General features: G+C 38.4%; 1 protein-coding gene across 9 annotated transcripts in view; it reads left to right on the top strand.

The window, feature by feature from the left end:
* Positions 1-15,262, top strand: part of ATE1 (arginyltransferase 1) — a 161,047-nt gene extending 145,785 nt beyond the window's left edge. For 6 of the 9 annotated variants that reach the window (XM_061403687.1, XM_061403686.1, XM_061403693.1 and 3 more), the window contains one exon: positions 11,178-15,262. In XM_061403687.1, the coding sequence (XP_061259671.1) occupies positions 11,178-11,356 (179 nt within the window). In that variant the 3' untranslated portion in view covers positions 11,357-15,262. Of the gene's footprint in view, positions 1-7,361; positions 9,687-11,177 lie in introns of those variants that run through there. The other 3 variants (XM_061403695.1, XM_061403690.1, XM_061403688.1) reach the window with 3 other exon arrangements.
* Positions 15,263-16,304: the final 1,042 nt, after the last annotated feature.

Raw genomic sequence — 16,304 nt, 5'->3', positions numbered from 1 at the left:
TTCAAGATGACTCCTGTATTCTTTTGACATATCTCCAATATTTTTTGAGCATTTACTTTCTGGCACAAAGTATTCCAGGCTCATCTTGTACTTTCTCTGACCCAGCTCTGCATTCAGGCTCTTCTCCAAGGAATTCTAGTTCCCTTTTGTGGAGAGTACAAGTAGGAAAATAAGATCTGGGCAATATGTATGCTCATTGCTACTGGGGTTTCATTGCTTCCAAGCCCTCTCCGCAGACGGATCCAGGAAATACACTTGCGTACACACATACTTCTATCCACTTTCGTGTCTATATGTTGGTGCAGTGTATAAATGCCACGAGTTTTCACTTATTGCTCCAATTCTCATCTAACCCAGCAGAATTTGTTCTAGTCTTCTCCTGTACTAGCCCCGCTCTAGACAGAGAAAATCCAACTCTCATTTTTCTCGATATGTTTATTATATAATTCCTTTTATGTAACTAATCTCTTGACCACACAAGCCAGAAATGGCTTGGGCCTGTCAGCCCTGAACTCGCAGCCTCTTTGGCCCTGACTCAATACCCAGCAGCAGCTGTACAAACCAACTTCCCCTTTGTCTTTGAGAAATTCTGTAATGGCACATTTTACATGTTTCAATTGACATTTATTATTTTGTCAGTTCTTAAGTCTAGCCTTTATAAGGGTAAACACTGGTGGAAAAGGAAGTATTAAAGAGTGTATTTAAGGATCAAAACAAATAGAATAGAAATTTGAAAGAATACAACCTTTATTCAGCATCAGAAGAGGTTTTTATTAGCATTTTACTTAGATAACCAGTATCCAGTATATAAGTAAAGTCCTCGTGGCAATGAGCAGGAGGTAAAATTGGTGTGACTTTTGTATACTGTTGGCTGTGGATCCAGCACTGTCCTGTTTTCCTCTGGTGACCTTCTACAGGGCTTTGATGCCATAATATCAGAACTAATCTGGAGTTCTTTCTCATTGGAATCATTTTGATGAATTAAGTTTTATATTGTTTTTGGGAGTCAAGAGGTTTTTCTAGTCATTATAATATCATGAGTTTGATTATGCAGGTTTTTTCCCCTTAAAAAGTGATACTTCCCCCAAGACAGTTAGGTAAGAAAATGAAATAAAAGGCATCCAGTTTGGAAAGGAAGACATAAAACCATCTTTATTTGCAGATGACTTGATATTGTGTATAGAAAATCCTAAAGAATGTACTAAAAAAACTCTCAGAACCAATAAATGAGTTCAACAAAGTTGCTGGATAAGAGATCAACATACAAAACTCAGTTTCATTTCTATATACTTGCAGTGAGCAATCTCAAAATGAAATTAGGTAGACAATTTTATTTATGACAACATCAAAAAGAATAGAATTGTTAGGAATAGGTTTTTAACAGGAGTAAAAAAATTTATATTCTGAAAAATACAAAACGTTGAAAAAATTACTTAAATGGGGGGAAAACTCCATGTTCATGGATTAGAAGAGTTAATATTGTTAAGATGGCAGTACCCCTCAAATTGGTCTACAGAATAAATGCAGTCCCTGTTAAAGTAACAGCTGGCTTTTTTGCAGAAATTTATTGTAATCCTAAAAGTTAGCCCAAAGTTAAAGGAACTCAAAATAGCCAAAGCAATCTTGAAAAAGAAGAATAAAATTAAAGACTGTGTGGTTCTAGCATATAGATAGACATATATATTAATGGATTAGAATTGTGAGTCTGAAAAGAAACTCATATTTATGGTCAGTTGATTTTCAAAAATGATACCAAGACAGTTCAGTGGGCAAAAGATGATAATCTTTCAACAGATGGTCTTGGGTCAACTGGATATCCACATGCAAAAGAATGGGATTGATTCCCTATTTCACACTATATACAAAAATTAACTCAAAATGGACCTAAATGTAAGAGCTAAAATTACAAAACTCTTCAGTTCAGTTCAGTCGCTCAGTCGTGTCCGACTCTTTGCGACCCCATGAATCACAGCACCCCAGACCTCCCTGTCCATCACCAATTCCCGGAGTTCACTCAGACTCACGTCCATCGAGTCAGTGATGCCATTCAGCCACCTCATCCTCTGTCGTCGCCTTCTCCTCCCGCCCCCAATCCCTCCCAGCATCAGAGTCTTTTTCCAGTGAGTCAACTCTTCTCATGAGGCGGCCAAAGTACTGGAGTTTCAGCTTTAGCATCATTCCTTCCAAAGAAATCCCAGGGCTGATCTCCTTCAGAATGGACTGGTTGGATCTCCTTAAAACTCTTAGGGAACAAAAATAGGAGTACCTTTTCATGACCATGGATTCAGTGATGGTTCTTACATATGGCATCAAAAGCACAAGCAACCAAAGAAAAACTAACTTCATGAAAATTAAAAACTTTTATACTTTTATATGACATCATCAACAAAGTAAAAAGGCAGTTCGTAGAATAGGAAGGTATATTTGCAAATCATATTATCTGACAGAGATCTAATATCCACAATATATAAACAACTCTAAGAGCTAAATAAAAAACCCAGTTTAGAAGCAGACAAATAATTTGAATACAAAGAGAATATATGAATGACCAGTAAACACATGAAAAGAAAATGTCATTTGCTTTGTTTGACCCAGTGCAAATGAAAATCACAGTAAGATGCCACTTCATACCCACTAGAATGGCTGCAATTAAAAAAAAGAAGTGTTGATGAGGATGTAAAGAAATTAGAACCTCCATACCCTGCAAGTAGGAATGAAAAATGGTTCAGCCACTTTGGAAAACATCTGGCAGTTCTTCAGTAGATTCAGCACTGTTACATGATCCAGCGATTTCACTTCTAGGTGTATATTCAAGAGAAATGAAAACACACAAAAATTTGTATACAAATGTCCATACAACAGTACTTACAATATTGCTAGTTTAAAAGTGTAAATAATCCCATATGTCCATCAACTGCTGAACAGATAAATAAAAATGGATATAGTCATTCCCCCTTAACCCTCAGGGGAGGTGTTCTAACCCTGCAGTGGATGCCTGAAACCATGGGTATACTGAGCCCTGCATACATGTTTTTTCCTATATGTACATGCCTATGATGTTAATTTATAAACTATCCATCATTAGGGAATCTCCAAATGCCACTATCACTACTCTTGCACGTTGGAGCCATTATTAAGTAAGAGTTCAGTTCAGTTGCCCAGTCGTGTCCAGCTCTTTGCGACCCCATGGACTGCAGCATGCCAGGCTTCCCTGTCCTTCACTGTCTCCCAGAGTTTGCTCAGACTCACATCCATTGAGTCGATGATGCCATCCAACCATCTCATCCTCTGCTGTCTCCTTCTCTTGCTGCCTTCAATCTTTCCCAGCATCAGGATCTTTTCCAGTGAGTCATCAGGTGGCCAAAGTATTGGAGCTTCAGCTTCAGCCTCAGTCTTTCCAATGAATATTCAGGGTTGACTTCCTTTAGGATTGACTGGTTGCTGATCACCAAGATGGCTACTAAGTGACTAACTGGTGGAATACACCTGACAAATGGATGACTGGAGGGGTGGGGTGGATGGTACAAGATCTCATCACACTACTTAAAAGAGTGCCCAATTGAAAACTTATGAATGATTTATTTCTGGAATTTTCCATTTAGTATTTTTGTACTATGGTTTGACCAAGGGTAACTGAAACCAAGGAAAGCAAAACTGCCGTCAAGGGGGACACTGTATACCCCTACAATACTGTATTACTTTACAGAAAAAGGAGTGAAGTGCTAACACTGCTGTAATGTGGGTGAACCTTGAAAACATCATGCTAAATGAAAGAAATCAGTCACAAAAGGTCACATACTGTCTGATTCCATAGAGAAAGAAAGCAGATTGGTATTGCTTAGGGCTAAGGAAATTGGGGGAAGTGAGGAGTGACCACTAATAGGTATGGGGTTTCTTTGTAGGATGCTAAAAATGCTCTAAAATGGACTGTTGTGATGATTGCACCTCTCTGTGACTACACTAAAAACCATTGATTCATACATTCTAAATGGGTGAATTGTATGGTGTGAGAGTTGTCTCTGTAAAAGTGAAAGTGTTAGTCACTCAGTCGTGTCCAACTCTGTGACCCTGTGAACTATAGCCCTCCAAACTCTTCTGTCCATGGGATTCTCCAGGCAAGAATACTGAGTAGGCAGCCATTCCCTTCTCCAGGGGATCTTCCTGACCCAGGGATCGAACCCAGGTATCCCACATTGCAGGCAGATTCTTTACTGTCTGAGCCACTAGGGAAAACCATTGATTCATACACCCTAAATGGGTGAATTGTGTGATACGAGAATTGTCTCCATAAAGTGAAAGTGTTCGTTGCTTAGTCGAGTCTGACTCTTTGCAACTCCGTAGACTATAGCCCACCAGGCTCCTCTGTCCACGGAACTCTCTAGGCAAGAATATTGGAGTGGGTTGTCATGCCCTTCTCCAGGGGAGCTTCCCAACCCAGGGATTGAATCCATGTCTCCCATATTTGAAACTGTCATTACATAATCTTTTACAAATAAACTAAGTTTAGATTTGTTTTCTTAGTTTTCATTTTTACAAAAAATTATGAGTGAAATGACTAGCAACAATGTTCCTTATAGAATTTGAAAATGTGTAATTCTCCCTGATGGGATTCCCAAATCGATTTTTCAGCCTCCCACCAAATGGGCTTGAAGGCTTTGCTGACTGAGTTCAGTTGATTTCTGTCTTAACTGCTGTGCATTCCCTTGCCTGGCCCTTGCTGTCCCATACTAAAAAGCTTCCTCAAATTTCTCTCCACCTTCCCCACATACTCAACCGTAGCAATTTAAACCTCTTGTCACTTTAAAAAGTTCTAAATCATATTTGACTTCGAACTTCACAGAGTTGAATTTGGTTTCGCAGTTGAATTTTATCACATATTTATTTGTTCAGATTTTCAAATTCCATCTTGTCAAAGTTTTGCCCATCTGTATTCAGTTTTGTTAATGTTGCCGTGTCTGCCATTTAGACCGCTATCTTTATGGAAATCTGTAAAGTATGTAACTTGTTTTTATGTTTATGTTGTCACGTTCATGCAATGCTGTAACAATAAATAGTGAAGTTCAGAAAATAGACTGTCTTATCAGTTTCTGGAAAGCCTAGAAGTTACAAAGTCTCTTTAAGAATAATGAATGAGGTAAATCCCCATAAGAAGTAAAAGTAGAGCTTTGATCTCTAGATTCTTTTCCTTTGAAAGCACCTGAGATGTACAGTTCATCTCCTGTGAATAAAAAGTTGGGAGGAAATCAAGCACTTGTTGCCCACCAGAGTTTTCCTTGAAGATTAAAACATCACAGAGTTGACAGCATGTTTGTATCACTTGTGATCAAACACTCATTTCAGAAAAGGGTTTGCAAAATTGCTTTTGGTTTTTATTTCATGGAATAAAATTGTGATGCATTAGAGAAAGAAAAGATGGAAGAAGTTCTTGCTGGCACACATTTTTAAAAACATCTCAAAACAAGATGGCAGTGTATCTTAGATCATGGCAAATGGCCTTTAATCTCAGGATGGTTTTGTTTTTCTGTATCTTCAAGGTCCTCTTAAGAAGAGACTTGTTGTACTGTGTGGATTTAGTTATGTAGACCTTTGTCTACAAACACTGATAACATCTGTCAGGCAGGCAACAAATAGGATTCACAAGAGGGTTTCCTAAGGATTTGGGATGCATTTTCTTTTTAACTTTAGTAAATAGACCAACTAATATTCAGTGTTTTAAGTATCTGGTAGAATTTTTCTTGTTTAGGTTTTAAACTTAGATTTTAATACAGTTATACACAATATACTGAGAATCACAGTATATTTTCTGCCTTTGTTGCAGATGTAACTAATGATTATAAAACTGCAGACCATTAAATCCAGAAAGCACTGTTTTGTATAATAATCATCAGTGGTTTCTGGAGATAATACAGTACCCATTAAGCGGGTATTTGATCTGATTTCCTGGCCTTAATACAAGATGTGGCTACAATGTGGACCCCCCCACCCCCATCTGTATTTAAGTATTTAAATGCAGCTCTTGGAATTGTTACACATTGATAACTTACTGAGGCAAAGCGTAGAGTGGTAGGAGAAAGGATTGTATATGAGAGCTGACATCCCTCTCTCTGTTTCTGTATTATTTGAGTTCCTAAAAAAGCATTATTGTTGAAAAGATACAAAATAAGAAATTAATGTGCATTTATTGAATATTCTGTAATTTCATTGATGGCTAATTCCTAGAAAATGTCAAATTAGTTCAAGTTACTGAAATCAGGCAGTTTAGTCACTCATTCGTGTCCAACTCTTTGTGACCATGTCGACTGCAGCACGCCAGGCTTCCCTGTCCTTCACCAGCTCCTGGAGCTTGCTCAAGTTACTGAAGTATCAGGCTTTAAAATATTCATAATGTATCATTTCTTTGTTTCTCTTACTGTGTGTCTTGTTGATCTGTTTCAAAACTACTGGCAGTCTTAGGTTGATATTTTGGCACCACTGGGTAGATAGAATTCCAAGTTTACATTCTAAATTTGAGTTGCAGTCTAAGTTTTTTTTATGTAGAGAAAGATACACTTTAGTGCTACTTTTTATGTGTATGTTTTAGTCCCCTTTTTACAGTCAAAGTGTGATGAGAAAATTAAAGAATTTGGGACAATTAAGGAAGCTAATTTGTATTTCAATAAATTTATAAAAAGTTTCAATTCTCATTATTTCTGGTGAATTATTGATAGAGCACCAGGAATACAGCATTTGGATATTAAACAACAATAACAGTAACACAATTCCCTGAACTTCCGAGGTGTTTGAGCACTGAGGTCAGATATGTTTGCATCTCCAATGACTTGGATATACTAACATTGAAGGGAATTAGGAGAGGATTTTATAATTCATGATTACCACTTTTTGTGGTAATTATATAGGATGTTAAAAAGCCAACATCTAGTTGACACCTACTTTTTAAGTATCTTGAGCATTTAACTGCTTTAATCCAGAACAAAGACCTTGAAAGTATTTGGAATAAAAAGAACTATTGAATTTGATTTCTGTGCTGTAGGGCTCTCCAAAATGCTATAAATTAATTTAGAAGTCTCGATGGAGGTGAAAGAGGAGAGTGAAAAGCTGGCTTAAAACTCAGCATTCAGAAAACTAAGATCACAGCATCCAGTCCCATCACTTCATTTCATATAGATGGGAAGCAATGGAAACAGTGACAGACTTAATTTTCTTGGGATCCAGAATCACTGCAGATGGTGACTATAGCCATGAAATTAAAAGACGCTTGCTCCTTGGGAAAAAAGCTATGACCAACCTAGACAGCATATTACAAAGCAGAGATATTACTTTGCTGACAAAGGTATGTCTCATCAAAGCTATGGTTTTTCCAGTAGTCAAGTATGGATGTGAGAGCTGGACCATAAGAAGGCTGAGCACTGAAGAACTGATGCTTTCGAACTCTGGTGTTGGAGAAGCCTCTTGAGAGTTCCTTGGACTGTAAGGAGATGAGTCAATCCTAAAGAAAAATCAACCCTGAAAGTTCATTGGATGGGCATCATGAAGCTGAAGCTCCAGTACTTTGGCCACCTGATGCAAAGAGCTGACTCACTGGAAAAGACCCTGATGCTGGGAAAGATTGAAGGCAGGAGGAGAAGGGGACAACAGAGGACGAGATGGTTGGATGGCATCACCGACTCAGTGGACATGAGTTTGAGCAAGCTCCAGGAGATGGTGAAGGACAGAGAAGCCTGGCATGCTGTTGTCCATGGTGTCGCAAAGAGTCAGACACAACTCAGCAACTGAACAACAGCAATGAAGTTAAATTAGATATATAAGTTAAAAATAGATTGAGCAGCATCACAGAACTGTTTGGAATTCAGTGGTTAAAACTTGTATATCATAGTGTTTTCCCCCAAATTTGATACACATATAATTTTAAAGCTTTTCCTGTAATCTTAGTAAATAGAAATGAAATATATTTTTGACAAATAAAACAATGCAAAATTTCCTGTTCTCTAGGAGTGTGCACTTTAAAATAGTTGATATAAATTATACATAATGGTGGGTTTTTCCTAATCTTCTGTTTTCATGTTTATATGTCAAACTGGAAAAGGGTAAAAATTAGAGGGTAGCATTTCATTTTAGATAAGATAACGGCATGTCAAACTTTAAGTTCTTATTTGTTAGTGTGTTCTATTCATTTGAATCTTAAAAGATGTCTGTCTTAAGATACTTTAGGATAAGGGTTTAAACTGTTAAACATCATTCTACATAGTTAAATATAAACATGCTTTAAAATTCCATTTAAAAAATTCAAGGTTTTAAAAAGATGTAGAAAATTTTGTGCAGTTTTGTCAGTGTTCTTCTCTCCTTTGCTGTTCTTACTTATCTTTACTAGTTTTCCATTTGTATTAGCTTCTAAGCATACTTGGGGTCTTCCCAGGTGGCACTAGTGGTAAAGAATCTGCCTGCCAATGCTTGAGAGTCAAGAGACTTAGGTTCGATCCCTGGGGTCAGGAAGATCCCCAGGAGGAGGGAATGGCAACCCACTCCAGTATTCTTGCCCAGAAAATTCCCTGGGCAAGGGAGCCTGGCAAGCTACAGTCCATGGGGCCACAAAAAGTCACAACTGAGCACATTAAGCATGTTTGAATCTAATCTTTCCGTGCAAGTAGCATCTATTGCTGGGTGATGGAGATTCCTGTATTGCAATCCATGTACTTTAAACTCTCTGAAATTGACAGCAGGAACCAGGTTCCTGCCTTTTCCTTTGCTTATCATTTATCCTGCTAAAGGATGCGGCAACCTAGTAAATGTTAAATATTTAGTTGGTTTAAAGTATGTGGGTTTTCTGCTTCAGTTGGATATTTGTAAGAAAAAGCACATACTTTGACCATAGTGTGTCCAGCCAGGTATACCACAGCCAGTGATGTTGAAGCTGAAACTCCAATACTTTGGCCACCTGATGCGAAGAGCTGACTCATTTGAAAACACCCTGATGTTGGGAAAGATTGAGGGCAGGAGGAAAAGGGGACGACAGAGGATAAGATGGTTGGATGGCAACACCAACTCGATGGACATGGGTTTGGGTGGACTCTGGAAGTTGGTGATGGACAGGGAGGCCTGGCGTGCTGCAGTTCATAGGGTCACAAAGAGTTGGACATGACTGAGCGACTGAACTGAACATTTAATTCAGGAGATTGGTGATAATAGGCAGTGATATTGCTGAGAGCCAAGCAAGGCACAGAGAGTTGATCCAGAGAATAGCAGTAGCAGGAAACCAGTGCGGCCCCTCGGCTGAAAAGAAAAGGGGCCCGGGACTCGGGGAGGGCGATAGTAGAAATGGGGGTGGTTCTAGGCAAAGGGAATAGTTACAGATAAGTACTATTACAGGTTGATGTATATTTGTCCAGATTTTTTCTATGCTTCCCTGGTGGCTCAGAGGTAAAGCCTCTGCCTGCGATGCAGGAAACCTGGGTTTGATCCCTGGGTCAGGAAGATCCCCTGGAGAAGGAAATGGCAACCCACTCCACTACTCTTGCCTAGAAAATTCCATGGGCTACAATCCATAGGGTTGCAAAGAGTCAGACATGACTGAGCGACTTCACTTTGACTGTTAACAGGTTGACCTATGTTTGTCCAGATTTTTTCTATGTGTATAGTAGGCTTTTCATAAAAAGAAGAGTTGTTTATATTGAACCCGACTTTTTTTTTTTCATAGCCATCTATCTTCCTCTGTCTTTTTAATAGCCATATAGCATTTTGCCATGTGGATATGCGCTAACATGTTTGCCCAGTTCTCCACTGGTAGACATCTGTGTTGTTTGCAGTTTTTCAGTGTGATAGAGCATTGCTGCAAATATCCTTATATTGAGTTGACCAAAACGCATACATAAGCCCTGGTGTGTGTGTGTTTTTCTAGGAGAGTGGTTCTCAATCCATCTTTCAGGCTTAAGAAAACACTGATGTGCAGGTTCATTCCAGTCAGTTTTCAGATCAAGATCTCTGAGGATAGGATTCATTAAAAAAAAAAAAAAAACCTCTTTAGATGGTTCTGATATTTAGTCAGCCATGGAATGATGCTGAGAACTGGTCTTGCTGAGTCAGTGATTTTATTTTTTAAAAAAACATACATTTTAGAGATAACTGTAACACTGTTTTCTGAATTAGGCTTAAGAGCAACTGCCAAGAATAGAAACTCAAAATAATTTGTCTTAAATAAGATAGTTTAGTTCTGTTTTAATGTAAAATTCTAGACAGAGGCAGTCCAGGGCTGGAATGGCCGTTTTATTCCTCAGAGTTCTCAGGTACCCAGGTTCCTTCTAGCTTTTGTTTTTGCCAGACTGAGGGAAAGCTCTTAACCTCAAGCTCAAGATAGCGGTTAGAGCTCCTACCATGACATTCTTACTCCAAGAGGCAGAATGAAGGAAGGGCTGAAAAAATCCAAGAGGCAAAGGCCTGGACCAGCTGTCCTACCAGACCTGTCTGCTTGTGTTTCATGGGCCAGGGCTTAGTCACAGAACCACACCCAGCTGCACGGGAGGCTGGGACACAGGCTGCTCTGCTGAAAACCAGGAGTTCTTCTATATGGAAGAAGAGGAGAACTGATAGTGGCCATCTCTGTGAAAGCTGTAAGCATCTGCCCTCTTGCCCACAGCATGAGTGCCCATTGCTCCAACCTGACCAGCTCAAGTCAGCCCAAACTGCTGAGTCAGCAGAAGGCCGCACAGCAGTTACATGTTGACTTGAGAAGCAAAATAAATTTAAGTCAGATTCAGGAAAGGTGCTGGAAAGCTGCAAAGTTCATTATGTATAATAAACTAATAAGAGATTGAAGGCCACTTTTTAAATTGCTTACAATTCCTTGTCTTTCCCTAATGTTTGGATGGCATCACAGACTCAATGAGCATGAATTTGAGCAAACTCCAGGAGATGGTGGAGGATGAGGAAGCCTGGCATGCTGCAGTCCATGGGGTCGCAGAGTCAGACACGACTTAGTGACTGAACAACAGCAACAACAAAAGCAAGGCATTTGTTATTTATTAACATTACTCACGTTGATCTGAATAGTGCACCCCCTCGTTTGAATGTGCCGCTCAGAGAGGACATCTTAATACGTGGTTTATATATACTTCAGTATTCTTAAATTAGGACGTGAAAAGTGCTCTGGTAGGTGACTATTTAATCAGTAGTTTTTGTTCTTGCAGTGGACGAAGGTCGCAGCAAGGAACCTGACCGCCTGCAGGTGTTCTACAAGAAAGCCATAATGCCTTACGGTGTTTACAAGCAGCAGCAGAGAGACCCGAGCGAGGCGGCGGCCGTGCTGCAGTACGCGAGGCTGGTGGGGCAGGCGTGCTCCGAGCGGATGCTGCTGTTCCGAAACTGATCAGCCTGTTCGCCTCTCCCGCCCCCACCCGAGCTCCTGGGCGCTCCCGTGCTGCCCTGCCGACGTGTGCCACGGTGCGAGTTCATCACTCGGGGGAAACTCTCTAACCCTCCACAGATTAGACTTTCTAATTTTGATGGCTGCGTAGCTTTTCTAAAATATTTTGTGGCATATGTATTTGTGAAAACCTCATGGTTAATGATAAAAGATTTTAAAACTATGTTATGACATCGACTCATAATTGGGGTTTATCGTTTCCGAAGTCTGCTTCATGAACAAGAGACGATTAACTTCTCTTGTTAATATTTTGGGAGGTAAAAATGTATAAGTGAACCTTAAGTAATTTAAATCACAGTTGTACTTTTTTTGTTATTATGTTAGAGAAATTAAAACAGACTTTTTCTTCAGATCCACTTAAAACATCAGTTTCTGCTGAAAAAACGTCAAGTGTGGGGAAGGTTGGAATTCTGTTTGGTCTTAGAACACGTCTTCTCAAGGGATCAGAACTGGGATGCTGTTCAGTGTTCAGTATCACTTTACTGCTGAATGTTACATCATGTAGTTTCACAGAAAACTTGAGAAAAGGAAACAGTACAAACGTACAAAAAAGGATGTTGTATTAACATCGAATGTCCGTTTACCCAGGACAGTCTTATTCATGTCTGCTGTCTTGGCGCGATTATTTTTCCTAGAATCATGTTCCTTTTTACTCTGCAAGATATCCCAGTTTGGACAATAAAATATGTGATTACCCTAGTTATATATTGTCCAAACTGGGGTAGTCTGCTTTATTTCTCAAAATCTAACAAGAGGTTTTGTTTTTAGAAAATTGGTGCCTCCTGCCTTGAGCTAAGCCCCTTGAAGGATACATATACACTAGTTTTTATTTTCTTAGAACTCAGGACACTGGTCTTTGGTTATTGGTTAAAAATTAGTTTCTCTCTGACTACTTTTATAGCTGTGCTACACATCGCATTTAGTTCACATTGTGAACTCAGTTCCGGGGCAGGAGGCAAAAGCATCCACTTCCTGCTCTTTGATTTGGCAGTCAGAGAGGAGATACCACACGTAGTAATCTCAGCAAAGGTGGGCCCTGTGTCCCTCTGTCTCATCTCTCTGGTCCTTCTCTCACTCAGCAGTCCCTTGTCCCTCACCTTGAATGTGGTAGGCACTGTGCCGGGAGGCAGGGGAGGGAGAAGGCACATCCCCTCATAATTGAGCCGTGCTGGAGACAGTGACGGATGGATGGACGGAGGAGCTTACTCTCCTGTGCGTCTTTGCAGCTGGCCACCGTCTGCTGCCACCTGCCTGGCCACTGAGTCCTTTTCATTTCCTGTTTTGTCCATTTTCCCATTTTCTACTGATCTTTTTTTTTTAAAAAAAATTTTATTAAACTTAGTGGCTTGATTTTAAACTTTTCTCCTAAATGCACTGAGTTGAGATATAAAATATTAGAAAATAATTCCAGCTAGCTAGACTACAAAGAAGGATCCCAAGAGAATGATTTTAAAAATCAAATGTCTAGGAGTTCAAGATCCAAATAAATTGTATTTATTCATTCACATAGAGAATGCGTGTGTATGGGTAACACCTCCAGAGGGCAGGCGCTTAGCTAACGGGAGACAGTAGTGGTGACATGGGTTTTGCATACTCTGGAATTTTGTGCTTCAAAATAGTCTCCCAAGAGCATTTGATAGGCTCTTGTTTAGAACTGCCTTCAGAATCTATAGAACATTAAGAAAAAATTTCCCTCTAAAGTGAAGTTAGCTTAATTTTTTCATTTATGAAAAGGGTACTGTTAAGCAAATAAACTTGAAGAAAAGCATACATAAGAAAGTAAGAGTGACCTGAAATCTTACTGAGTTGAAAGAAACTTCGAAATAGGACTTTAGAAGTATTTTAAGTAATTTCAGTATTAAAGTCCATAGTAAAGTACTGGTACCCTAGGCATTGGAATGTCCAGTGTGATGTCATCAGGTGTGTTAAACTACTCTTATCGTAGTGATTAGCATGTAGGATGGAATTCATTAAGATCACAACTCAAGTACCAAATGAAGAGAAAGCTTGAATCTTCCTTTTTACCACGACTCGGGCTTCTTCCTGCAGAATGCAGCCCCCTCCCTAGGAACGGGGTGCTGTCCCTAAGGCTGGCCTTCTGGGTTGGCTCCAGTGAAGCTCCAGAGAGAGTGACGACTCTACTACGCAGTTGCTGTATTCTATTCTCGTGTTGGTTTTTTGAGAGTAGGGACTGTATCAATCCTAATGAACAAATTCTCTTCAAAAGACAATTATTTGTTCTTTGGAGCCCTGAGTGAATGTTGATAGTGGGCTAGGAGAGTACAGTCAAGGAAAGTGACTTGACTTGGTCAGTTGACAGTCTAGCTGAGGAATCTGATTTTATGTTAATGGCTTACATCTAAAGAAGGACATGTGAGGACATTTCCAAGACAGTTTATACCTTCTCAAGGCTAGAAGCTTTGCAACTGCAATCTTCACGTTGTAGTCTGTTTCTGGTTTCAGATTAAACTTAACACCTGCCTCCCTGTCTTGGGAACAAAAATGTAGTAAAGACTCTCCATGATACCATCTTTATTTAAATCATTTCAGTTCTGTGAGACTTTTGTCTTATTTTTTTAAATGTATTCTGAGCACTTTTCTTTTTTATTCTGAAAGATAGAGGCTATTATCAGATGAATATATTATTCATTTGATTAAAATTATTTAGATAAGAAATTTATGTTTACTTTCAAACTGCTTATTCTAATTTTTATCCATTTTGCAAAATATCATTTGTATATGACTTCTTATGTATGGGAATTTGTTATGTAAATGAACCTTTTCAGATTTCTGGACAGTCTATGGTTTGATTTTATAGGCTTTTTTTTTGGTAGGATAAAGATGAGAAAGATGATCAGTGACTTAAAATGTATCTATTGTTGCTTGCTTTAAAGAAGGAAATAAATAGAAACAGTTGGGAAATGTTTGAATTAGAAGAAGTCACTCAAATGTGTGTTATTTTCCAAAAGAGAACCAGTGACTATAAAAGGCAAAACAAGTTTGATTGCATGTGACATTTTTTGCACTTGTATATGCTTTTTGAACAGTCCATTTGATAAAGCTTGAATAAAACTTTCTTTCTGCAATGGCTCTTGCTGGTCATTACTTAAAAGACCTGTGTTTTCATCTGTCAGATTCTTAGATACATTTTACCTATAGTGAATATGCAGAAAACAGAGGTAAGACATTGACTGTATATGAATGATAGTGTTTAATTTTCAGTGATTAGAATTCCAGACCACTTGGTTTCCTAAATCAAAGCATGATGGATTTCTCTCTCAGGAATAAATAAAAGTAGAGCGAATCTTGCTTTAAGCAAAAAGTCTGGATTTTCACAAGATAAATTAAGGAGTAGACGTTCTTTTATCCAGAAGAATTTGAAATAAGATTTAAGTAGCCAATTCAAGTATTAATTTCTCTTAAAAACTTCAGTTTTCAGAGGAATTTTCATAAATATGTCATAAAGCAAGATGTGCTTTCATTGTTCATAAGAGTCCATGGTATATTTATAGAATACATTTTAAGTCTTTTTACAGTAAAGGGGATCCTGGTAGGTTTATGATAAAATGAATCCTGTTTCCCAAGCAATTTAACTATTAAATTCCCACTAATATTTTCTCCGGAATGAAAATAGCTTTATTGTTTTTCTTATTTGAAATGGACAGTGTTCACCAGAAAACATTTGACAATATAGAAAAGTATACCAAAGAAAATAAAAATCGCTCATAATCCTGTCACTGTCACTTCTCTCATTCATATTTTGGTGTATGTCCTTTCAAACTTTTTTCTACCTATATGTATGTATGTATTTTGTTTTATTTTGAAATAAAAGTGAAATTATGGCATGTATATTGTTTCATAATTTTTTCATCTATATTTTTGAGCATCCTAATTTACTGTGAAAATGAAAATAGATAGGAAGAATAATCATTTAAATGGCTGCATAATATTCCACTGTGTCTATACTGTTTTGAGAAAGGAAGTTGAATACTTCAGCTCTTCATGGATGATGGGAGTTGTAATCGAGTGACGTTAATTACTTTTCTCAGTTCTTTGTAATACTTGGCAACATGGTTTTTAATCCTCATTGCCTGATTCCCTTGACCTTTTGCTGGAGGATAGGAATTTTCTCTTTACTTGAAGGATCGGAAAATGTGTAGCTTTTAAAGCTTAGTGCCCCTCCTCTGATTGTCCCCCAACTAGATATTTTCTGGAAGATCTACACTATTGTTCTTACAGTCTGCATGCCTCTAAAAATTTCCAGTTAGAAAATGTCTTGTTTAAAAGCTTAAAGTTATTTAAAACCAGTTAAGGTTCTAATTCATTGATTCTTTGGAACAGAGATCTTTAAAATGGGTACCTAGAAAGAGTGGAAACCATATACTATTTTTAATTTAGCTAAGTATTTTACTTTTAAAAGTACATTGGTTAAGCTTTAATTCTAAGGGAGATAAATTGCATTTTTCATACCTGTGCTGTGCTTAGTTGTTCAGTCGTGTCCAACTCTTTGTGACCCCGTCCGTGTGTAGCCCTCCAGGCTTCTCTGTCCGTGGGGATTCTCCAGACAAGATATTGGAGTGGGTTGTCATTCCCTTCTCCAGGAGATGTTCCCAACCCGGGGATCGAACCTAGTTCTTCCGCATTGCAGGCAGATTCTTTACCATCAGAGAATGTCTATTTGGTGGTTAAGTTCATGTCTTCAATCCAGTCCTATCCAGAAAATATTTTCAAATTAACTAATGCAATTAAACCAGGAATTAAAGTTGCTGAGTATTATTTGCATGCCAAACTTTTATTGTTTTAGACCTTCAAAGTAGCTTGCAGGTTTGTATAGCTTGGTTTTCTCACTACATCTTTTCACCTGCAATATGAAGAAAGTATTCCAAATAGA

The sequence above is a fragment of the Bos javanicus genome, chromosome 26, assembly GCF_032452875.1.
Source record: "Bos javanicus breed banteng chromosome 26, ARS-OSU_banteng_1.0, whole genome shotgun sequence".
Classification (NCBI taxonomy): domain Eukaryota; kingdom Metazoa; phylum Chordata; class Mammalia; order Artiodactyla; family Bovidae; genus Bos; species Bos javanicus.
This window is presented reverse-complemented; position numbering and strand designations above follow the sequence as displayed.